Here is a 24,787-nt window from a genome sequence, read left to right as displayed (position 1 = left end):
TCCGCAAAACACTAGCAAGCCAAAGACAAACTCGAAGGGCAGAAAGTCAGCCAGGTCCGATGAGACTCGCAGGGGCGTCCAGGGGAACGCAGACACCGGGAGTCCCGAGGCCGGTTCTCTCCTGCGGCTCCCCAGGGTTGGATGGCTCCTACCGAGGATCTGGCCCTGGACGGCCGAGGCCTGCGGGTGCCGTCTGCACAGCCTAACCCCGGAGAGCTCGCACTTCCCAGCTCTGCCCTGAGCTGCCCCTCCCCCGGGAAGGTGTGTCCCTGTTTCCTCACCTGAAACTTCCTTAGGAGAAGCCGGTCCCTCCCTCCCGTCCGGCGGCAGGGGCGGGCCGCGGGTGGGGCGCCGGGCGGCCTGGCCTGGCTGGGGACCGCGGCGGGCTCCGGGACCTGGAGGGGGACTCTTGGGCCGACCCGGGGCAGCATGTGACTCCGACCAGGTAGGTGCTCTCCTCTCTACTCAGTCCGGGGCTCTGGGTGGCCGTAGCGCCGGGAGGAGGGAAAGTCAGGGGCGGGAAAGAAGAGAGAACTAGGCCTCCCCGGGGACCTGGTCCCGGGGCGCAGGCTCCGGAAATGGGGGGCTGGGCCAGTGGGCCGGGCTCGGAGTGAGGGGCTGAGTACCTGGTCGGGAAGAGGAAGGGAGCCGGAAGGAATGGCCTCTTGGAAAAAAGTTTGCTTTCCAGCCAAGTCTGAGCTTTGGAAATGGGCACCCTGCCCCGCGATGTGCCCGGGCCAATAATCAGAACTTTTTTTCCACGCCCAAAGTCGGGGCCCTGGGGAAAGCTAACTCCTATGATATGGAATTTTCGAGATTCAAGTTCTAGGCTGCTCCTTACCTGGACTATCTCCTTCTTTTTGTAAACAGGCCTGGGCCTTGCTTCGTTATCTTCACGGTATTTACATGCGTACGTTTGTGTGAATCTGTACACACCTCTCTCCGCTGTTAACTAAGGCTCCGGAATATGAAACAGGGATCCTTGCCCTGAGTCCCCTCTCTCCCATTTACCTGTATATAGGGAGCTTCTTGTTGGCCTCGACACAAGATTCTTAGCAAAGCGTAAAGGAGCTGTTTGGAGCAGCCAGCCAGAGAACGCGGGTGCAGGAGCCCATTTTCAGAGCCCTAGTTCTGAGCATCTTTTCCAAGTGCCTTTCAGAAGAAATGGCCCGGGAGAGCTAATCCTGGGGCCTCAGTTTTCAAGTCTTAGTCCCCTCCCCGCCCCCCTTCCTGGATCTTGGGTTCCCAGGACAGTCTTGCCCTCCTGTCGCTATAGCAGTGAACTCTGGCCAGCACTCTGTCAGACTAAGGAGGAAGGGCACACCAAACACAGGAGGATGAGATAGGGTGGCTTTCCTTTCAGCTTCCTTCCTCCCTTGCTCCCCCACTGTGCACTCAGCTTTACTTCAAAAAAAGCATCAAGTCCCAGAGAAACAGCCCCCAATGTGGCCTCTTCCCAGACTTCCTGCTTTATCTGCACCTGGGTAGGGAAGGTCCGGGTTCTTATCAAAACAGTCATCATTTTTTAACCAATCCTCAGGCCTAAGACTGAAACCATAAACATTGAAAGAACATGCGGGTTCGAGTGGGGGGGTGCGGCACGGAGGGGGGCAGGGCGGGGAGCAGGGGACAGACTTGTAAATTCTAAGTCTGTGTTAAAAGAAATGTAAGCATTGGGAGGGAAGTCAAAAGGCACGAAAAGGTATCCCTCTTTTCAAAAGGATACAGAAATTGCCGATATCTTTAAAGTTCAAATATCGGTCTTCCTAGGCGGTATGGCTTCCCATAATATGATCTGTCTGAGGTCGTTTGTGGTCACATAATGCACTTGGCTGTCTTTGGGATAGGCAAGAAGACGTCACTTGTGGTGTCTGGACTAGTCACTTACTCTGGTGTGGACAGGAATGGAATCTCTCACGGGATGATGTTGAACACAATGTTATTGACACAAGCAGGTTTTGAACAACGTCTGATGTAAACAGGACCCTCTACTCTCAGTGCGTGGCAGAGCTGGCCGCTTAGAGTGCCTGTAAAGGACACAGAAAAAATGTGATCTTGTATGCCCAAGCCAAGCATGACACGCCTTAGCTGAGTGGATGGCCCCATGGCCACAGGTGGGCCTGAGACATAAGCATCCTCACTTTGAATGTTCTTACAGAAGACCATCTGGCCTCTAAGGCAAGCGATATTTAAGGCATTAGAGAGTAGATAAAAGTTTTTTATTCCATTCGTCGCTGGTTCAGTGGGACAGGCCATAGCAGTGGTGTCATCCTACCCTTATTTTGGTGTCTTTGGAATATTGAGGGTAGCAACGTCAAACACTGAAGGTATTATCTGTGTAGTGATCGTCTGAGCTAAACAAAACTAAGAGGGTATCTTTTGGATTGAAGGTGGAAGATTTGCTTTCCTACTGTAGGCAGGAGTATAGATACCATTGTAAATGCAGAAGCAATCCCAAGAGGTAAGGGTATCTTTGGATTCATTTTCTGCCTGGTGATTAGAAATGGACACGAGCTAAAGTGTTGATTGGGGAGTGTCACTGTGGACGTAGGCTGTGTTCTGTACTGTTCTGTTAATGTGCTGACTTGGAGCTTTGTCTCCTAAAAAGTTAGACACTGTGGGGGCCTGGAGACAAGATATGTCTCTGCTCTGGAGAGAAGCCAGTTTCCTGTGATGCTGTGCCCTGGCTCTGCCCGTGTGCAGATAAATAGTGATTAGTCACCCCAGTTGAGAAGGATCTGAAGATGTTTCAACTCTTAGAGAAACGGGTAGTTTTTTTTAAAAAAAAATTCCATTCTAATGCCTTTACATGAGTAAGACCATGCTTTACAGATTGCCTTTAGCTTTCTCTGCATTCTAGCCTGGCCATGTCTGCATATGATTATTAAGATAGAATTAAGTATAGGAACTAAGGGTATATGCCATCTTTGGGATGAATGGTATATAAAGAGGTGACTTCCTTCCTTCCTTCCTTCCTTCCTTCCTTCCTTCCTTCCTCTTTTGCGTTTTCAAGACAGAGTTTCTCTGTGTAGTCCTCAGTGTCCTGGAACTCTTTGTAGACCAAGCTAGCTTCAAACTTAATGATTCCCCCTGCCTCTGCCTCCCGAGTGCTGAGATTAAAGGGGTAAGCCACCACCTTCCAGCCATTGCTATATTTCTAAATACATAAAGATGTAGTTGTAAGATTGCAGAAACATCCATGCATTGGGTCCCTAGGTCAGAATTGGAAATATCCACATAGCACAGAGTGTGTGTGGATGAAGTCTAGCTATGGCAGAAGCTCGTGTACAAATCCAGGGAGTTCTGTGTGGTGAGAGGGGAACCAGACAATAAGATGCTGTCAAGAAGAGATAACAGGGTTTGTCACATAGTTTTCTAAGGCAGGTAGGAGCAAGTTTCTGAAGGTATCAGTGAACAAATGTTATTTAATGTGTGGCTGAGAGAATAAGGTCACATTACACATCATTTGTATTTAAGGGCTGGATAGAGCATCTCACACACTGATAGTAAACTGGAAAAGGGCCTGAAAGGTTTTCAACCCAGGTGCATTTATGTTAATCACATCTACTTGTCCTATATAGATGATATCTGCATCCGTGAGGTGACCGGGAACTTGTCACATACCACATCTGTAAGGTGCCTAGGGACCTGCCTGTTTAGTTATGTCAGATTCTATTGCATAGAGACTACAAGGGTAGATAAGCGGCTGTGGTGCGTATGTGTGTGTTTGTGTGTGTGTGATGTGTATGATGTGTGTGTGTGGTATATGTGTGATGTGTATGATATGTGTGTGTGTGTTTGTGATGTATATGGTGTGTGTGTGTATGTGTGATGTGTATGGTGTGTATGTGTGTGTGGTGTGTGTGTGTGTGTGTGAGTATGTGTGTGTATACATAGCAACTCAGTGTGACGACAAAAGGCATTCTTACAGATGGGTTTCCATGTTAAACCTGGAGTAGTCCAGAGAGTTGCACAGCTGGGTGCAGTGAGGGGCCCACAGGCCCGAAGGGTCCTGTCTTGTGTTCTATGTGGATGACTGGGTGCTAACAGTAGGCACACGTCAGGAATCTTTGTTTCAGGTCTACTTGTGTCATTTGCTCAGGAAATGGGAGTCTTTGAGCATTAGTTTTGCTATCTGAAAACTGAGCAATGTTTTGTGTTTCTAGAAAGCTCTCTACAGCTTGCCACCTTCTATTTCTTTTCTACATATGTTCAGTCTCTCAGATCAGCAGTATCTGCAGTTTCTATGACTTTTAAGGATAACAGTGAGCGTTTTTGTATTGTAATAGTTAGTCTTCGTTAGAACTGCGAAGGAAACAATTTCCCCATCTCTTATAGATAAGAAACAGGGTACTCAAATAGATTAAATGATTCCTAGAGTTGACTTAAACACTTAGCAATGAACCAAAAAGGCAGAACTGAACCTTGGAACTTACTCTTTTCATTGTTCGTCTTTTCCAGGAAACACACACGTTTAGGTAGAGAGGACCGCACCGTTAACACGGCAGAGGGAGTGTGCTCACGGAGGTCCTGAGGTAGCTGGGAAATGCTACCATAAAACTTTGGGTAGTGGGGACTGCATCGTTAACACCATTAACAGCTGGGAAATGCCAGGCATGTTCTAGGTGTGTTTGAGGAGAAGCAGAGAATCCCACCAGTGGGCTACCACATACGAAGGCCTATAGCTGAGAGAGAAGGGTAGAGAGCTGAGGGTAGAGGCAGGTGCTGGAAAAGGAAAGCAAAGGCCATTTTGCACGGTGTGCATGGCCTTTGCCGAATGTTTGGGATTTATCTCAAGGCTAGTCAGAGGATACCAGGGAATTTAAAGTGCAAGTGGTATTTTGTGTGGAGACTGAACTGTCTGTGTGGAGGCTGGGGCTAGGCTGTGCTCGAGGTACAAAGAAATGTGAGTATGATAATGGAAAATCTTGGCCAGGAGGGAAAAAAGAAATTATTCTTCATGTTTAAAATGCTTATTGAGCGATTATTATGGGGTCTAGTGTTTGGCTCAATGTAGGCAATTGAACAAAACACGTCTCACACAGTTTGTCATTTTTGGTTGAAATTGTGGTTAAATCAGAACGCATAATTTATAATTGAACTGGTATAAAAATGCAAGGGAGAAGTGAAGCAAGTTATGATTTTTTTTTTTTTTTAATTACTAGAAGTAGAAATGTAGTTTAAACCATTTGAGGAATTAGAAACTCAGAGCATAAGTCAAAACTGCACCATGGCGTAAATACAAAGAAGGAAAGGCCTAGTGTGAGTAGTGCTAGTCACAACTGGCACCAACCGGTGATGTAAGGGAGACTGGCAGAATGGCCCCTCCTGAGCTGCTGGAGCGGGTGTGATTTGAGGCTGTGAAGACAGCTCATAGGCAGGACTCGTTTTAGGTATCCAGAGGATAAATGGTGCTGGGGATGCTTAAACACTGTTTGGTTAGAACAGCCGTTCTCCACCTGTGGGTTGCAACCCCTTTGGCAGGGGAGGGTCAATCGACCCTATGTCAGGCCATTGGAAAATACTGATATTATGTCTCATAATAGTAGCAAAATTACAGTTGTGAAATAGCAATAAAAACAATTTTGTGGTTGGGGGTCAGTGGGAGGTATTGCATTCAAAAGTCTCAGCATTAGGAAGGTTGAGAACCGAGAGATAATGGTGGCCTAGAGGGACACAGGGTAGCAAGGATGAACGTGGAAAAGAAGAAGGGCAGGGAGTGGACGTTGCAGGCCGCTTTGAATTGTAATAAATTGAAGCAGCATCCTCCATTGTTTTCTGACAAAAAAAAAATTTTTTTTTCAAAATAGGATATGAGGTGTTCTGTTGGAAGAGGGGAGGCAGGGTAAAAGGTCACAGTGTTGGGAAGTAGTGAGAGCAGTTCGCCAGGGGAGAAGGTGAGTGACATCATGAAGGTGTCACAGCTTTACAGGCCATGTTGAATAGAGTAAGTGGGGTTATCTTTCTGTCTTACAACAGCCGTGTCTATAATTTAAGACAACATTGTTCAGTAGTTATAAAGCACAGCTAGACTCAGTAAAAAATAGGAAGATGAGTAAAATCCGGACTCGGTGTAAAGGACTCATCTGTTGCACGTTGGCTGTAATGTAGCTTGACCTACTTTAGTCCCATGCCAGCAGCTCAGGAGGACAGTTCCACTCCTGACACTAGTCCTCTGGGCTTTTAGGTATAGGGTGTGTCAGCCATCATGTCTGGAAGTTATTTGAGGCTGAGTCACACGGGGAGTCCAGGGAGTTGAGCGGGAGAAGTAGACAATGGCATAATAGAATTTAGAGGGCAGTGACCACTGGCAGTTCCTGGAACCCTTGGAAAATGGCCTTTAATGCTAACCAAATTGTTTATATTCAGTTTCTCCCACAAAATGACTATATCCACCAGGAGCTTTGTCTTGGTCACTGCTGATTGTCTCATATATATATATATATATATATATATATATATTTTTTTTTTTTTTTTTAAGATTTATTTTTTTATTATGTATATAGTACTCTGCCTGCATGTACACCTGCATGACAGGAGAGGGCATCAGATCACATTATAGATGGCTGTGAGCCACAATGTGGTTGCTTGGAATTGAACTCAGGACCTCTGGAAGAGCAGTCAGTGCTCTTAACTGCTGAGCCATCTCTCCAGCCCTGTCTTATACTTAAAGGGTCCCTAGGTAAGTGTGTGTGTGTGTGTGTGTGTGTGTGTGTGTGTGTGTGTGTGTGTGTGTGTGTGTTGCAAAGGCATATATTTTTTGTGTATGTTGTAGAGGCCAGAAGTTAACATAAGATATCTTCCTTGAAAGCTCTCCATATTATTATTATTACTAATTTTTTTTTTTTTTTGAGACAGGGTTTCTCTGTGTAGCCTTGGCTGTCCTGGACTCATTTTGTAGACCAGGCTGGCCTCGAACTCACAGCGATCCGCCTGCCTTTGCCTCCCGAGTGCTGGGATTAAAGGCATGCGCCACCATGCCCGGCATCCATCTTATTTTTTGAGACTAGCTCTCACTGAACTGGTGCTCATTGGCTGACTAGGCTGGCTGATGAAGACGCTCTGGAGATCCACCTGTCCCTGACCACCCCCATACATGTTAGGGTTATTAGGCGCACATTACTATTCCTGGAATTTGATTGATTGATTAGTTGATTTTTTTTTTTTTTTTTTTTTTTTTTTTTTTTTTTTTTTAAGATAGGGCTTTCTCTGTGTAGCCTTGGCTGTCCTGGACTTGCTTTGTAGACCAGGCTGGTCTCAAACTCACTGAGATCCACCTGCCTCTGCCTCCCGTATTCCTGGAATTTTTATGTGTATGCTAGGGTCCATACACATGTATATCAGGCCAACCAAACCATCCTCCATTCCCTCTAGTTAAATCTTTATTACCAACTGAACCATCTTCCCAATCCCTCTAAGTAAGTCCATAATGACTGCAGAGATGGCTTAGCAGCTAAGAACACTTGCTGCTCTTTCAGAGAACTAGGGTTCAGTCCCTAGCACCTCTATAACGCCAGTGCCAGGGGATCTGTTGCCCTTTTCTGTATTTTCCCGATGCTGAAAGCATATACAGATAATGTATATATATATATATAAAAATACATTTTAGCAAACTTTAAGAAGAAAAGAGAAACTATAACTCATTTGATTAAAAATAAATAAATAATGATAAATAAAACATAATAAAGCTGGTGCTTATTTCAATGAATACCTATCTTGTAGCATGATCCTACATAGAACCCAAGGCGCTTCCTATTCGTCTTCTTCGTGATCTCTCCCTGTGTACACAGACACAGAAGAGGCATTAGAAACTCTTGTTTTGTATTCCTTAGGATTCAGCCCTGATGGAGGCTGAGGAGCCTGAACATGAAGCATCTACACCCATTCCTGCCGATGAACAGTTTAGAGCTATCCCTGAAGCTATCATGAGGAGCAGTCAGATCCCTGCCTTGAATCCTGAAGCTCAAGAAGGCCAAGACCCATCCTATAAATGGACAGATGGACACAGACCCTTGATGAAGCAACCAAGCACGTTAAGGGACATGAGTGACCATGCACCTGGTAGTCTGACATTTTTCTTCCGTAAAGGTTCTTCAGATGTGGAGACAAGCCAGGAAATCCTTGCATCTAAGGCCTGTGACACTCCAGACCAGCGGGGAGTGATACCCCAGAGCCTGAAAGACGGATTGTCAAGAGCAATAGCTGCCCCTGAGCTCTTGGCCTGTGATGTCCAGGAAGAATGGCTAGACAGCAGAGTGGAGGTAGAACTGCAGCCACAACTCATGTCTTTGACACTGCCAATTAACAAAGGCAAAGACGAGGAAGAAACCTTCCCAGACACCTCAACCAGCAGAGGACTTTGGCCTCTCTGTGAAAAGCACCCTGGTGAGACCGACCAGTCGGAGGGCCATGGAAGCGAACTCCTCATGCAGGAGAAACAGCTGCAGTTGGAAGACACACAAGAACATCAAGGGCAAGAAAGCCTCCTCCAACCTCCAGAGGCCCTGGGACTGGAGAAGCAGGAAGGACAGGAAGTAGAAATTCAGGAGGAAGTAACTCTGAGGGAAGACACTCGTTTTGATGGGCGTCTGGGGGAGCAGGAGGAAGCAGGGGAGGAAGTTAATGGTGATGAGGAAGAAGGGAAGCAGGAACAGGTCCAAAACCAGGTGCTGCTTGGAGGACAAAGGGAAAGTGAGGGGCTCAGTGGGGACTTAGGAGGCCTGAATGGTAGTGAGTGGGATCAAGCAGACAGGGAAAGGAGGGGTCATGCTCAGAGAGATTCTGAAGAGGAAGGGCAGGACTGGGAATTAAGGGAGATGGAAGAGAGCAGGGTAGACTGTCAGTATGCAGAGAATCAGAGGTTAGTGGAGACATCGGAGGATGGAAGTAGAAAGCAGGAAGATCATGACCAAACAGGGAAAGTGATGCCACCAGGGGACCAGCAGGAGGTTGTAGACTCAGGAGATGGGGAGCAGGGGACTGGGAATAGGGGTAGACAGACAACAGGGGAAGGGAGGAAGACAGAAGAGGACAGCAAACTTTGTCCTCCAATGGCTCTAGTGGCTCCTGAGGTTCGCTCTTTAGGTACATTGTTTCCAGAGTCCTCTCACTCTATGGCTGATGATGTTCCTGGGATTCAGCGGGAGCCTGCACCTGAGGAACCGGCCCCCCCAGCTCTGCCTCCTGCACTGGAGTCAAGAGAGTGCTCCTCCCAACCCATTTCTTCACCTGCCTCTTTTGCTACTGAAGAATCCCTTGGTAATCGGACTCACAGCAGCCAGCAAGAAGGATTCAGGCCGAGGAAGGGGACATTGTCTACCCAGGAGACTGGGGTTGTCTCTGCTGGAACAGCAGTGAATCCTTCAGGGGTACCATGTTCACCTCCTCTCATTCCTGCCAGGGCCTTCCCCATCACTGACACCTTGTCACCTGTTAGCTCTCCAGTTGTCCTTCCTGGGAAGGACACCCTAGCAGCCTCCCTCTCAAATGACACTCCACCTCATTGCGGGGCGTGTGAGACTCCTCCAGTACCTGCCAAACTCACCAAGAACCCCCACTTCACCTCTGACAAGGCCAACCCCCTCAGCCCTCTCAGCAGCTCCAATGGGGTCACCCAACATCTAAGAAGCAACTCATTTCCAGGCTCTCACAGGACAGAGCAAACTCCAGACTTTGAGAGAATGTCACTTGCTTTCTCCCATTCGGAACTACCGCAGCGGCCCCCCAAACCCGCCATCTATGGCTCTGTGATTCCAAGAAGGGACAGAAGAAGTAGGGATGGCATCATCTTTTCAGAATCCTCCACTGCTTTTTCCCCTTGCAGGCGGCAGGACTCTGAAGAGTTCACTCCAGATACAGAGAGGTCCTGCAATCCTCATGGTAGTCAGCCACAGGGCTCCCCACAGAACTCAGCCTTTGCTGTAGGCTCTCCTGTGAATGTTTCCTCTCCACACACTGTCTCCATGGATACGAGGGTACATGAAGCTTCTCCTCCTCCTCCCCCACAAAAGAGACATAGCTACAGTTCCACAGGAGAGAGAGACGGCCTTCTTCATGCCGAAGCCCCCACGCTGAAACGGCATAGTCATCCTCCATTGGCCCCAAGTTCAGGGTGCCATGGATCTGCTACAGGCACACTTCCCGTAGTTCTTGACTCTGTTGTGGCAAGGCAGCACCGCCCTCTGCCATCCACCCCAGGAAGCCCCCACCATACGCAGACCTATACCCCTTCCAGGCTGAGATACAACAAACCGTTACCCCCAACTCCTGATATGCCTGAGCCCGGGCAGTCTCCCATCTCTTCTGCTAATATCTCAAGGATGTACAGGCCTCTACCCCCAGTCCCTATCCTAGACCCTTCCTCTGAACCACCCCCATTACCCCCAAAGTCCAGGGGGAGAAGCCGGAGTATCCAGGGAGGGGTAATACATTCAAGGGGTCAGGGCACTCTGAGACCCACTGGCCAAGAATGGATAGCCTCCACTCTCTCTGCTGGACGGACCTCCTGGCCTCCAGCCACAAGCAGATCAACAGAATCTTTGGCTTCCACCAGTAAGAGTAATAGTGAAGGGTCCCCTGGCCTGGCTTTCAGCAACATGACAAACCTTCTAAGTCCCTCATCTCCCACCACTCCCTGGATCCCGGAACTTCAGAGACCCACCAGTAAGGATGAGTCAGGGCTCACTGAAGTGTCTGAGACTCCAATGAGAGGATCGTTTAGAAGAGCAGCCCCTCAGGAGGGATGTAATGACCCAAGGAGGTCAGCTCTAGGACCAGGAAAGCAGTCAGAAAAGCCCATCCATCACCAACTCGAGAAGGCATCCAGCTGGCCCCACAGACGGGACCCAGTGAGAACATCAGAGAATAGCAGTGCACAGATTGTCCTGGGCCAGCCACCCAACAAGCACAAAGGCTGGAGCCGGCAAGGCCTGCGTAGACCTTCTATTCTGCCTGAGAGCTCTTCAGGTAAGTACGGAGCAGAGACTACAGAACCAGCTTTGTTAGGCAAAGCTGCTGCTTCTTCTTCTTCTTCTTCTTCTTCTTCTTCTTCTTCTTCTTCTTCTTCTTCTTCTTCTTCTTCTTTTTTCTAGTTCTTCTGCCTCAGGGTTTCTATTGCTGTCTCTGCAGCTCCACTCACCTGCACACTTACCATCGACTCAGAAACTCATGCCCCTGTGATCCCACGAGACCGTTCCTCTCTTTTTACTTCTCCCTCTCTTAATTTCCCCGAAGCCTACCTCTTCCGGAAGTTGCCAGACTCCCTCCATTGAGACTTCTTCTTGCTCTCCCCTTGAAACACTTAAGGGGCCCTCCTTTCTTTGTGCATTTCCCGACTTGCATGAAGCCTAGGTGCATAGCTGATCTGTCTCCTGGAATTCCTACCCTGACATGAGGCCCAGGATACAGTAGGTACCAGGCTTAAGTGTACGGCTGGCTTTGTTCCTGTTTTCTCTTTCGGATTCCAGCAGAACAGTCTTCTTTCTGCCTGTCTGTGATTCGTGCTCATCTCTTCCTTTCTCTAAATGTCACTGTTGTGTCACCTGCTTCACTTTTCAGATTTAAGAAGTCCAGGTGTGGGAAGACCTTCGGATTCTGTTGTTTTCCGGTGAGTTGCCTTGTCTCTTCACGAGCTCAACGATACTGTCTTCACTTAAGACACTAAGATTTCCTTAGTAGGGCTTCAGTTGGATAAGGGTCTTGGGACACAGAATTGCTGGTATTTCTATGTCCAGAAGGTAAGGAGAGAAAGAGAAAGGCATCAGGACTGCAGAGAAGGAAGGTATTTGTACGTACCTAGTTCTGCCTGCTGTTTCTGAATCACCTGTCCTCCCAAGGCACATGGCTGTCAACCAGTCTCCTTCCACATGATACCCAAAAGACGTGCATTACAAAGTAGGGCTGTTGTTTGGCACACCCTACTGAACTTATAAGTTCTCACTACATCCTCAGGGTCTTCCCTGGTCTGTGAGATAAAGGAGAGAGGTTGACTGGACGGACCCATGAGGAGGCAGGCTGAAGCATCTGTTCCCTTGGTCCTGACATTCCAGCAACTGTAGGGAAATTAGAGATTCTTCATCTAACCTCACCTAAGGGTCTGCTGTCTCATAGTCAGTAAGCAGCACCTCAAAGCCTGCCCGCCTACTCCACAGGGAGAAGAAACTAAAGGACGGGATGGGAGGTTTTTCAAGACGTGGCTCCAAGCTCATCTACCACTGTGAGTACTTTGAACCAGATCTCTAGGCTCAGGTGTGCTCTCTGCCTAAAGTGTGAGAGGGACTCACGACTGCCAACAATAGAGTGGTTGGGTCCAGAAGAAAGGGTTGCCAGAGGTCAACTGGGATGGCAGCTAGGAGCTTCCACTCACCTCATTCTCTCAGGATTTTCTCTTTCTCCCGTGCATCCTCATCCACAGGCCAGGTACTTTATCAGGAGTACAGCGATGATGTGCTGAACAAGGAGATCCAGAGCCAGCAGCGGCTAGACAGCCTGCCTGAGGCACCTGGGATCTTTTCCCCGCAGCAGCGTCGAAAGGCACTGGTGTCTTCAGACTCCTACCTCCAGCGCCTCTCCATGGCCTCCAGCAGCTCCCTCTGGCAAGAAATCCCGGTGGTGCGCAATAGCACGGTGCTGCTCTCCATGACCCACGAAGATCAAAAACTGCAAGAGGTACCCACCCAGGGTGGGGCAGGGGAGCGGAGGGGGCACAAAGTTGTGTTTGCTAATGTTTTGTCTCCTCACCTCTGCCACCAAGAGCCGGCGGTCCCCACCCCACACTCACCTGTATACACAGTGACTGCGAACTACCGTGCTGAAGGGTGCAAACTGCTCTCAGAGTTCCAGCACCTTCCCTGAGTTCCCTCATTCATGAGTGGCCTCTATTTTTTTGTGCTACTGGCTTGGGCTCAGAGTGGCCACGCCTCTGAGTCTATTGAGACGTTACCTTCATCCTGACCCTTCAGTGTGAACTCTGAACTCCTCTTCTACCTCTACAAGTGTTTCAGACACGCCACATACTCAGTGAGTGTGTCCTTTGGTTCTTTGATCTCACTAAGCTTTACTATGTCCCTGCTTGGTCGTCACCCTAACTACCAATACTGCTAGAGAAACTGCTTGTCTGGGTCTACGCTGTGACCATTAGCAAGTTTTCCGCGGGCAGTTTCTGCTCTCAGGTCTGTCTGAAATAGGAGGCGGAACATTTCTTCCCATGGAGAACAGAATGCACAGTGGGATAGAGTAATATCTAGGTCTATAGGCTCTATAACAAATGATTTAGATATGATGCCTTCTTTAATATGCGGTCCCAAAGCCATTGTTTCCCATTTGTAGAACGGATACAAAGACTTACTGGGAGAACAAGAAAGATAAATGGTTATTACAGAAATGTCAGAAAGTGTCAAGTATTTGAATTTAGATGATGCAGGCCTGGCTTCGACTAGTGTGATAATCTTGGACGAGTCGTATAGTTTCAATGCAAGTTTTAAAACAAGGACATTTAGAAAGTCACTAACCTGTCCTGTTTTTATTGATCAAATAATGGGGAAGATGAAGTGAACTCTCAAGTCTTCAGCAAGCTAGGAAGCCACAGGGACCTGATTCCAGCCCTGATCCCCTTTAACTGTGCAAAGAGAAAAACCAATGTATCACAACTTCATACATACATATTCCTGTCCTAAAATAACATCTCGGGAGTCTGCAGAGTTCCTTCACAGGTTAAGCCATGTGGTCTTTGAACTTAGGTTGAGAGTAAATCTGCCAGTGTCAGGGTTCGGTTGGGTGACTGGCTATCTCAGTGATAAGAGGCCTTACTGAAGCCCCATGCTGAGAAGGGAAAGGAGTCCACAGGTTGCCTATGGTCATCGCGCCCCCTGCTGGAGCTCCCAAGCATAGTCTTAAGTGCTGGGTTTCCCTACATCCTGCTTCCTTTTACTCCCATTTTCCCTCGGGCCTCAAATTGAGTTTGTCTCCTTCCTCCCTAAGTCGGTTCCTAGTTCAGAGCACTCAGTGATTCCATCATCCAGCCCGTTACCCAACTCAAAAGCAGGGTGTTGGCTTTGTCTCTTCCTCTGCATGCTGCCCCACCCTCACCCCCAGGAGAGTCCTCCAACACTGCCTTCTTGGTGATTAGAGCAGCCCACTTTCTCCCCCTGCCCATGCCGGACAGACAGGCCTTCACCTCCCTTCGAGGGATGCTATCCCATTTCCCAACATGGCTCTTACCTCTTCTAGTCTTTTCCACACTTTGCTAAAAGTTGCACTCATTTAAAAAAATGCTCCGTTAATTCCTGTACTTAGGACCTTTGTACCGTTTCACATCTCTTTAAGCTCATGATGCATTGTTTGCATAACCTGCCAGGCCTCATGTCTCATCCTGCTTGTCCCTCTGGCTTCATTTCTTTCTTTCTTTCTTTTTTTAAATAAAAGTCTGAGAAATGCTCAACTTATCTATTTCTTTTCTTTTTTTTAGCAATTTTTTAAAAAAAAGATTTATTTATTATTATTTTGTACCTGTACACCCGCAAGCCAGGAGAGGGCATCAGATCACATTATAGATGGTTGTGAGCCATCATGTGGTTGCTGGGAATTGAACCCAGGACCTCTGGAAGAGCATTCACTGCTCTTCACCAGTGAGCCATCTCACCAGCCATCTATTTCTTTTCTAAAAGTAAATTTCATTGTGTTTAAAGAATTAACCACCTTATTATAACATATATCACAGTTTACTTTGTTGGTAAAATTGCTACTAACATGTGGAAAATTAACATACCTGTTTTATCCCAGAGTTATTTGTGTATGTGTGTGAAAGTCTCTTTAAGTTTCTTGAAAACATAGAGGCCCTGTTCATACGTTATTCAGTGAATCATGCACACTCGAATACTCCTCACGCCCTGCTAGGCTGAGTTAGGTTTTATGACTGAGTGATGGGAAGATGCGCCTAGTTCAGTGCTCAACGCCAAAACTCCATTCAGCAACTTAAAAGCGTTCACTAATCTTCCCCTTTCCAACTCTCTAGGCCAAGTTCGAGCTGATTGTGTCTGAGGCATCTTACCTGCGCAGTCTAAACATAGCTGTGGATCATTTCCAGCACTCAGCCCAACTGCGGGCCACCCTGTCCACCCAGGATCACCAGTGGCTCTTCTCTCGTTTGCAGGATGTACGAGATGTCAGCACCACGTGAGACTTCTTCCAAACTCCATTCTCTCAACCTTGCTGTTCTTAGCCATTGAGGAATCAGCAGCTTTTCTCCCTCTTAGAAGCGCTTTCTGTGTCAGAGTCTCTGGAGAAAAGTGGGCCTGGGCGCCCTCCATGATTGCCTCAGGGTTCGGAAGGGACATAGGAAGAGTGAAGAAGAGGAAGGAGCGTGGAGTTTTACAGGTCTATTACTATAGATGAGTGAGAAGTGCTTCCTGGATTGAAATTTTTGCGTATATCCTGGGTGTGCACTGCAGTGGACATAAGGCATAAGAATCACTGAAAGATTGGCAAACAGGGATAGAATACAAAAAGAATAAGAACTAGAATATTAGAGTTCTATTTATGTTAAATCAGAAGCTAGCAACAGCCTTGGGGAGGCCACTATTGCATAGCAAGGGCACAGAGCTAAGGAGGGTCAGTAGAAATTAGGAATCCATGGGGGAAAAAATTACATGCTCAGAACACGCAGGGTTGAGACAGGTTGGGGGCTGAGGGCCCAGTACCTGATGAGACTGTTTAAATCCTGCACAGGTTCCTTTCAGACCTAGAAGAAAACTTTGAGAACAACATCTTCTCCTTCCAAGTGTGTGATGTTGTCTCGAGTCATGCCCCGGCCTTCCGCCGCGTCTACCTGCCTTACGTCACCAACCAGACCTATCAGGAGCGCACCTTCCAAAGCCTAATGTGAGAATGGTCCCTCTCCATCCCCTCAGTGAACATTGCAGTGACCTCGACTCAATCCACAGGCCCAGAGCCCTCTCCCATGAGTGTATGTCATCTGAAGTCTCAGCCCATTCCCCATATCAGATCCTCTCTGCAGTCATATCTGGGCCATGCACATGGGCTCTTAACCATTCTCTCTTAGTCCCACAGCCTCCACTGAACTCCCATTCCCCATGGCTTCACTGAGCCCCCTTTGCTCCCAGCTCCCTCCTTACCCAAGGCTTGCTCCTCATATAGGAATGGCAACAGCAGTTTCCGTGATGTCTTGGAGAAGCTGGAGAGTGACCCCATCTGCCAACGCCTTTCTCTCAAGTCCTTCCTGATACTGCCCTTCCAGCGAATCACCCGTCTCAAGCTGCTGCTCCAGGTATGGCAGATATTTCTTTGGTCCCATCCTCTTGACTCAAAGACATGATCTTGAAAAGTTTGGAGACAAGAGATGATCCATTCTTCTGTAACGGTTTCCACATCCTGAGGGGGAATGTGAGCAGTTTCCAAACTGCCCATGTCTTTCTTTCTCAGAAATCTTTGCTTTTGGAACTATGTCCCTGACTTCTGCATCAAATATTCCCTAGTCATCTTTTCCTTTTTATCCATCATTCCTCCCATCTGGCTCTTGTCCTCTATTTGTTCTACAGAACATTCTGAAGAGAACCCAGCCTGGCTCCTCAGAAGAGGCAGAGGCCACAAAGGCACACCATGCCCTGGAGAAGGTAGGCAGCCATCATATCTAATAACCCATGCTACTCATTCAGGGATAAGCCTTCCCCATCCCCTGATACTCATAACTGAAGACAGCAAGGGAGCTGGGACACTGTTAACATGAGAGCTCAGCCACCTTCTTGCATCAACCAAACTTATTTCTAAACATTGAACGTCTAGCAACTATGTTCCCAGTACCGTAGTCCCTCATCCCAATATGTTCTCTCAGGTCACATAAAGGACCCAGCATCTTTGCACATGACTTTGATGCTGCCTCAGTCATCTCCAGCCTTGTAGAGAAGACTGCTATTTGCAGGCATCTTTCCAAATTGCCTTTAAGGACATGTAATGCTCAAGACTCTAACATAGTGATCTTCCCTTCCTTTATCCTGCTCCATCCTCAGCTGATCCGAGACTGCAACAGCAATGTGCAGAGCATGCGGCGGACAGAGGAGCTCATTTATTTGAGCCAGAAGATCGAGTTTGAGTGCAAAGTGAGCTGTCCCTGGCACACCTTCCTGTCTAGGAATCTTTTTAGCATGTCCCACAGACCATCTTCTAGCCTTGCTTACATCCATCATCTCCAGCCTCTAAGGGCTCTAGCTGTCCTTCTGTCCATTTCTGGAATGTGCAAATGATAATTTCAGCCTATAAGATACATTGATGGGTGGTGGCATAGAACTCTTTGTGGATTTTATTATGTTGGTGTAAAAGTAGAGGATGCAAATCTATAGATAGATCTGTGTTCTGTGCATAAGGAAACAGCATAATCAGAAAAGGGGGAGGGGCAGAAGTTACTGGAGGAGAGAGAGCACCCAATGAATGGGCAGAAGGAATTTTCCAGAATTAGGCTATTTAAGAGCTTAGGGGTGAGGAATGCTTGACTCACTTATCAGATCACCTTTGCCTTAACCAAAGTGACATACCAAAACCCTCAAAATCGCTTGTCCAAACAAATGTAAAATTGATCTTCAGCAATGAAATCCCAATGCATTACAGATACCTAGAAGAGAAGAGAAGTCCTCCTCCAAGTTCTACTGGAGCTCTTTATCAAGGCCCCAACTCCGGGCAGACCCCATCTTTATCTCCTTATCCTCAATTCCATCCTAATTCTGACTCTGCCTGTCTTGGCTCTGATCATCATCAAGGCTAGAGCAGATAGTATAACTCCCTTATCCTTTGGCTTTTATGATGCTGTGTTGTGCCCTGCCTGTTCATTGGCATGTTCTGCTTGGGCTCACAGACCTCTGCTCCCACGTCATCACTTGTTAAGTCAGAGTTACCTTCCTTTGAGCATGCAAACACAGGGTCCACACCAGTGCAGTGTAGTTAGTGGGTTCCGAGAGAAACAGAACCTGGAAGGGTTGGTTTGCAGTGGTTCTCAACCTGTGGGTTGCAGCCCTTCTGGGGTCACATATAAGATATCCTGCATATCAGATGCTTATAATTCATAACAGTAGCCAAGTTGTAGTATGAAGTAGAAACAAATTCATTTTATGGCTGGGGTTCACCACAGCACGAGAAACTGTATTAAAGGGCTACAGCATTGACAGGGTTGAGAACCACTATTTTAAGGTAAGAAGGAAGATGTAGAATTGGTGATCGCTTGGTTGGGCAGAACTAAGAGGAAGTTCCTGACCTGCGTTTTGTCTCTTCCTACTCTAGATTTTCCCACTTATTTCACAATCTCGATGGCTGGTGAAGAGTGGGGAGCTAACGGCCCTTGAGTTCAGTGTCTCCCCAGGGCTGAGAAGAAAACTGACCACTCGCCCAGTCCACCTTCATCTCTTCAATGACTGTCTGTTGCTGTCCCGGCCCCGAGAGTCAGTGGCTGGGATGGGAAGCTGGGGCATACAAAAGACTGGGATAGAGCTAGGAGGCCATTAAATAACTTGCTGCCAATGAATCCTTTTTCAGTTAGACAATTCACAGTCTAGAGTCATGAATCAGCTTAGTGAACAGAAGTGGGGGTTAGGGTTAACAAACCCATTCTATGTTATATATGAGTAAACTACAGCAAAGAAACACCATCTTCCTAAATAAGTTTATTTGTGGCTTCTTTGGGTAGCACCCAGCATATTAGCCAATATTGCTACTTGGCAAATTTCAGAGCTGAAATTCTGGTCATTAGGACCTTAATATTGGCTCTTATCTCTTTGACTCCTTAAAGTAATGAATATCACTCCTGCAGTAAATAGTTGAGTGAGACACGAGATTATTGTATTGGGAGCAAGTTGAAGCCCTCGTGTTATTTTTGTATGAATATAGTCTGTAAAAGCTAAGGGTAGGGCTGGGTGTGGTGGAGCATGCCTTTAATCCCAGCACTTGGGAAGCAGAGTCAGGCAGATCCCTGAGTTTAAGGCCAGCCTTGCCTAGAAAGTGAGTCCAGGATAGCCAGGACTACAAGAAAAATCCCTGTCTCAACCAAAACAAACAAACTAAGGGCAGGGAGTTAGAATCCAAGACTAGAGGCTGAGGGTGGATGAAGTACAAACATCATAGAATCAGATTTAAAAGACTTGTATCTTGCAGGGGCAGCCGGTTCCTGGTATTCGACCATGCTCCGTTCTCCTCCATCCGAGGGGAAAAGTGTGAGATGAAGCTGCACGGACCTCACAAAAACCTCTTCCGTCTCTTTCTGCTGCACAACGCACAGGGCACCCAAGCTGAGTTCCTCTTCCGCACTGAGACTCAGTGAGATGGGGCTGGGTGCAGGAGCGGGGAGTGGGTGTCCCCGGGCAGAAACACTTCTGGAGTGGGGATCATTGATAGAGAAACGCAAGGCCCTAGCGCTTAGTGATAACTTGAAAAAGATTCAGTGTAGGGTGACGATGTGCAGTTGCCACTGGGGCTGAACAACCTGTACTCAAAAAGCACAAGATCTCAGGCATCATCAGGGAGATGAGCTGTCATGGGATGGACAGCCAATTGGATTGCTGGATCTATTAGTGGTCCAGCTCACCTGTCTGACCCAGCACCTAGACTGGCGGGCATTTATATGAACCCAAACCAGCTTGTATGTGTTCTGCTTTTCCCCTCAGTCTCCTAGCTTCATCCTCTATTGAGCAGAAATCTATAGTGTTTAAGTTGTAATCTTTCCAGTGATAATAACAAATGAACACATTCATATATACATACAATTTTGAGAGGTGAAACGATAACTGCAGAATGTGGAATTTAATATAGCAAGCTAAAGAGCACGCAGTAGCTCTCCTGGTGCTATACGAGACACAGGAAGAGCTTCCCTTTAAGATTATTAAACACATCTGTGGCTCAAGGCTGCACGTGGTGTGGATGCTTCTCAGATTGATCCCTTGGAAGACATTTTAAGTGGGATCAATAGTTCCTGTCTCCAACCTTGGAACACAGAAGTTAGTACATGAGTCTATATACTGGATTTTGCTCAAGACAACTAACAAGAAGTAGATTTGTGTTCTTTAGAGCATTGGGAAGCATCCTTTTGGGAAAATGAAAATGTCATTCTCAATAACCTAGGTACATTGGGAAGCACAGAATAATATACAGACCTTCAGATGATCTCACATTAGGCTGAGATTACATTATGCAACAACAATGAAATGGATATTAGCTCCTTGGCTGCTTTATCACTAAATAGTAATTTTCAGCTTAGATATTTAATTGAAGGGAGGTGAGAGAGGATCAAGAGTCATGCAAAGTGATCATGTGTACAGGTGAGTGTTTTGCTTGGCGTGATTTCCCGACTGGCAAATGTTCGTGTGTATGATTGACAGGTCACTTTATGACTCTTTTTGAAAGGTCTGCCTGGGCAGAGAAAGGAAGGATAAACAAGATTGACCAACATACAGTGCAAGGTCATACGGTGGTGTTTGCAACCAGGCAGGATGTGTTGGGTTAGACAAATCTTTCCCATCGCCACTTGCCTTCCGCACTGTTGGCCCTCATCCTAGGTGGCCCTGGACTCTTAACTGATGCTATGGCTTTCCTTTGTCTTTTCAGAAGTGAAAAACTTCGGTGGATCTCAGCTTTGGCCATGCCTAGAGAAGAGTTGGACCTGCTTGAGTGTTATGGTGAGTAAGGGTGTGACAGAGAAAGTGGCAGTGTCTGTTTGTGGTCTCCTTTGGATGAAGTGTTCAGTGTGTTGGGTGCTCTCTCAAGGCTTCTGTTTATTGCTTTCCTTCAGAGTTCCATGGTAGATTGCTGGAGGAAGAAGCTTAAACACTTGCGATACATGTGCTTAAAATCTCCTTCTCTGTGGCGCTACCTTTCCCCCTGCATTCACTGCCTTAGGCAAATGTTTGTTCTTTGTAAAACACATATTCCTTAAAGTCTTATCTGCTATGATTTTGACTTAATTTTTTTCCGATTGAAGATGTAAAAGGGAAACAAGGGGAGATAGTGTAGCTGTACAGGGGACAACAGGGGATGACGACAAGAGGGGAGCATCACAGATTTGGTGTGACTGCAGCTGCATAGCTGAGTCCGCTTAGCTTAGCCAGAGCACATGGGAGTAGCCAGAATGAGAGCATATCAAAGGATCACCAGATATCTACAACCAGCCGGAGATGGTTCCTCTCTGCCATAACTGCCTGCCTGAGGACCCCACTAATGTACTGACTCACACATTGATTCATGGCTGGCTTTTGTTCTGCGCCATAGGAGTAACCTCTTCCACAGTGGAGTGCGTCGTTCATGGCAACTTGAGCCTGTGATTACATGACATGGTCAATTGTATTTGGCTCAGAACTTACTATCTCTTGCTTCCTTTGGAAGACAATCTGTGCTTTGTATTAGCAAAGTAAAATGTGCATAAAACAGTTTGCTATGGGACACATGCATAGTTCGTCTCTAACAGTCGGTTCTAAGGAGGTCAAACTCCACTGAAGACTTCAGGGTCAGGGGACACTCAGAGGGAAGTTGGCCCTTCAGCAGAGCCTCAAGTATTTGTCATGATGACTAATTCAATGTGGTCACAAGGTATTTTCCAGTCATCTTCCCCAGAGAAGTAGAACTTTTAAAAATCAGATCCCATACTAATATTTCTATTTCTTTATTGACTTGTTTGATCTCTGGTAGATGATGAAGATTTTTCCAATTGCCTCATTTTTTGTTTGTTTGTTTGTTTTTTGTTTTGTTTTATTTTTTCTGGCTTTAATTTTGTTTGTTTGTTTGCTTCTTTGTTTGGTAGACAACATCTCACACAAAATCCCCTGCGTCTTCCTCCTGAGTGTTGGGATTAAATGTGTACGCCAATGGCTTCTTTTGTCTATAATCCCACACTTGTGTCTAACTCAAGTCCTCCACACTTGGATCACAGCTCCTCGCCTGTGTCCTCATCTGTATCATTGCTCCTAACCTTCACTCTTCTCTTCTGAAGACTCTGCACAGGTTCAGTGCCTGCGCGCCTACAAGCCCCGGGAGAACGATGAGTTGGCACTGGAGAAGGCGGATGTGGTGATGGTGACTCAGCAAAGCAGTGATGGTGAGAGGGAATCCATGTGCAGGAGGTTGGCCAGCAGAGGCAGGACAGAGGGGGCCCAGTTTTCTAGGGCTGCCGTAACAGAGTACTAAGAGCTTAGCAACTAGTAACAACCATAATGTATTCTCTTGTGGTTCTGGAGGTGAGATGTCTCAAATCAAGGTTTCAGCTGGCTCCTCTGAAGCTTCGAAGAAGGGTCTTCTTTACCTCGTCCCAATCTGACAGGCTCCAGTCTCTGCACACACATCCTTGTGGCTCTCTCCTTCTGTTTGCATCTAAATTACCCTTTCCATAAGGAGACCAATTCTGATTGATTGATGGACTCCAGGGTGGCCTCAGTGTAACTTTAGTGATGTATTTGCAGCAGTTTCATTCCTAAGGGTGTTTTTAGTTTTTTGTTTTTTTGGGTTTTTGTTTGTTTGTTTGCTTGTTTGTTTTTTTCTGCTGTGAAGACACCCATGACCACATCGACTCTGATAAAGCAAAGCATTTAATTGGGACTGGCGTACAGTTCCAAAGATTTAGGTCACTATCATGGCAGAAAGCATGATGCCATTGCAGGCAGACATGGTGCTGGAGAAGGAGCTTAGAGTTCTACATCTGTATCCACAGGCAGCAGGAGAAAATGCCACACTAGGCCTAACTTGAGCTTCTACCCACTAGTGACATACTTCTTCCAACAGAGCTGCGCTTGCTAACAGTGCTACTCCATATGGACCTATGAGGGTCATTATGTTCAAACTACCATACCAAATAAGAGCAGATTTTGAGGTACAGGAACTAGGTTATAAGTAAGTACTTTGACAGACCCAGTTCAGCCGATAGCAGGGAAGAAGACGGGCAGCTATTTCCATACTGTGTAAAGCGAAGTTTCTCATGCTCGAGGATCCTAGTTTGCTCAGCCTCGGGACATAGATTAGTTATCATCCAGAAGGTCCAAGAAGTTGGCATGGGGCCCTTAGCGGCTAATTCTTTCCTCTTCCTGTGTACTGCAGGCTGGCTGGAGGGTGTGAGACTCTCAGACGGTGAGCAGGGCTGGTTCCCTGTGCAACAAGTAGAGTTCATTTCAAACCCAGAGGTCCGTGCTCAGAACCTCAAGGAAGCCCATCGAGTCAAGACTGCCAAGCTACAGCTGGTAGAACAGCCGGTCTAAGTATCCTTGGTGAGGAATCTTCTGAGCTCATGAACAAGCGTTCCTGGAGACGGCTGGCCGCAGAAACCTGCTGCAGAGGCCTTCTGTGGACCAGGAACGCTGTCTTCTGAAAGCCCTGGACCAGCTCAGGCCCTTGTTCCAGTATTTCTTTGCATTTTGTGTTCGGTAGGGAATATGGGGTGACTTCACACTGGATTCTGGGATGCTTTCTTCATAGGAAAAGGGACTGTGGGGCTTGAGCCTAGGCACTGTTCTTCCCACCACCAGATGGGACTTGTACATCGTCTGCTGCCGCAGTGCACAGTGCAGATTCAGAGCTGGCCGGACATGAGGCTGTGGACACGTGTTACCAGATGGACCTCAACCCATCACTGGAGGGAGGTGTTTAGCGGGGATTAGCGCATCAGGTGGAAAGGTGACCCTGATGCCTCCTAGTGTGTCTTCCAATCTAGAGAGTCTCCTCGGTGCATGCGCCCCTGAGGTCTTTGTCTCTTGGTGGCAATGTGAGGGTGGTGTTCTCTCACTCTAATAAACTTGGCACTTCTCTGAGTGTTTTCTTCTCAGACTATTCAGCACTCACTGAACAAGATTCACAATGCACAATCTCACAGGAACTCCAGCCTATTTGACGTGTCATGGAAGACCAAACTGGTGCATACAGTTTATCAGCAACTGGAGTCTTCTAATAGGCGTGGAGCTTGGGCAACGGCTCTGCTTGTAGTGGCTTCAGATCTTATAGAAGGAACGAGAAGGCTGTGGTGGGTAATGAGAGCCCGTTCAAGTAATTCACCACATCCATAGGCACAAAAAGGCTAATGTGGGAGGATTGGGCAGGTTCTATTCAGACCATTTATGACTTTCTGTTGTGGCTTGAATTTCAATGGGGTTGTCACCCTAGGTGTTGTATCTTCTTTGTGAAAGTGAGTGGAAAGAGTCCTACAATCCAGTTACCACGATACCATGAGCCAATCAGGCCAAATCCTTAAGCAGTACCCACTCAACATGTTGCAGAGTCCATGCCAAAGAAATGATGGATCATGCTACGTGTCCTTTCACATTGCCTATCTCAGCTGAAAGAGTGTCACCATCCTTGTTGTTCTTGCTAGCATCCTCAAGTGACGATTGTTAATGATAGTATAACATAGTAATATTAACTCTCAGCAACATACCGCCTTTTTAATTCATTCTAAAGTAGACGTAAGCTTGCTTACCTTTAACGAATAAACTAATACTTAATTTGAGGCAGAATGAGTACTAAATCTAAAATAGTGATAGTTTTCTGCGAGGCCACTTGATATTTCACAATTTCGTAGTCTATTCTATAAAAATGACTTTTAATATGTGATGTATTTTGCATATGTATGCTAATATGTAATTTAATGACAGATTCCTATTAATGTCTGTGGTAATTACATTCTGAACTATTTTTGTCTGGTTTTCTTTTTTTGTTTGTTTGTTTGCTTGCTTGCTTGCTTGTTTTTTGAGATATGGTTTCTCTGTGTAGCCATGGCTGCCCTGGAACTTACTCTATAGATCAGGCTGGGCTGGAATCCTCCTGT

The 24,787-nt window shown here is 46.9% G+C and overlaps 1 protein-coding gene across 1 annotated transcript; it reads left to right on the top strand.

The window, feature by feature from the left end:
• The first annotated feature begins 346 nt into the window (after window positions 1–346).
• On the top strand, window positions 347–23,530 carry Arhgef5 (Rho guanine nucleotide exchange factor 5). The gene is made up of 15 exons (XM_051152469.1): window positions 347–445; window positions 7,833–10,965; window positions 11,557–11,605; window positions 12,150–12,214; window positions 12,413–12,666; window positions 15,011–15,171; window positions 15,724–15,876; window positions 16,153–16,282; window positions 16,554–16,628; window positions 17,022–17,111; window positions 18,283–18,440; window positions 19,150–19,311; window positions 20,596–20,666; window positions 21,974–22,078; window positions 23,071–23,530. Exons 2-15 carry the CDS (start codon window positions 7,845–7,847, stop codon window positions 23,226–23,228), a joined length of 4,752 nt encoding a protein of 1,583 aa, XP_051008426.1. The 5' UTR covers window positions 347–445; window positions 7,833–7,844; the 3' UTR covers window positions 23,229–23,530.
• The last annotated feature ends 1,257 nt before the right edge of the window (window positions 23,531–24,787 follow it).

The sequence above is a fragment of the Acomys russatus genome, chromosome 10, assembly GCF_903995435.1.
Source record: "Acomys russatus chromosome 10, mAcoRus1.1, whole genome shotgun sequence".
Taxonomy (NCBI): domain Eukaryota; kingdom Metazoa; phylum Chordata; class Mammalia; order Rodentia; family Muridae; genus Acomys; species Acomys russatus.
This window is presented reverse-complemented; position numbering and strand designations above follow the sequence as displayed.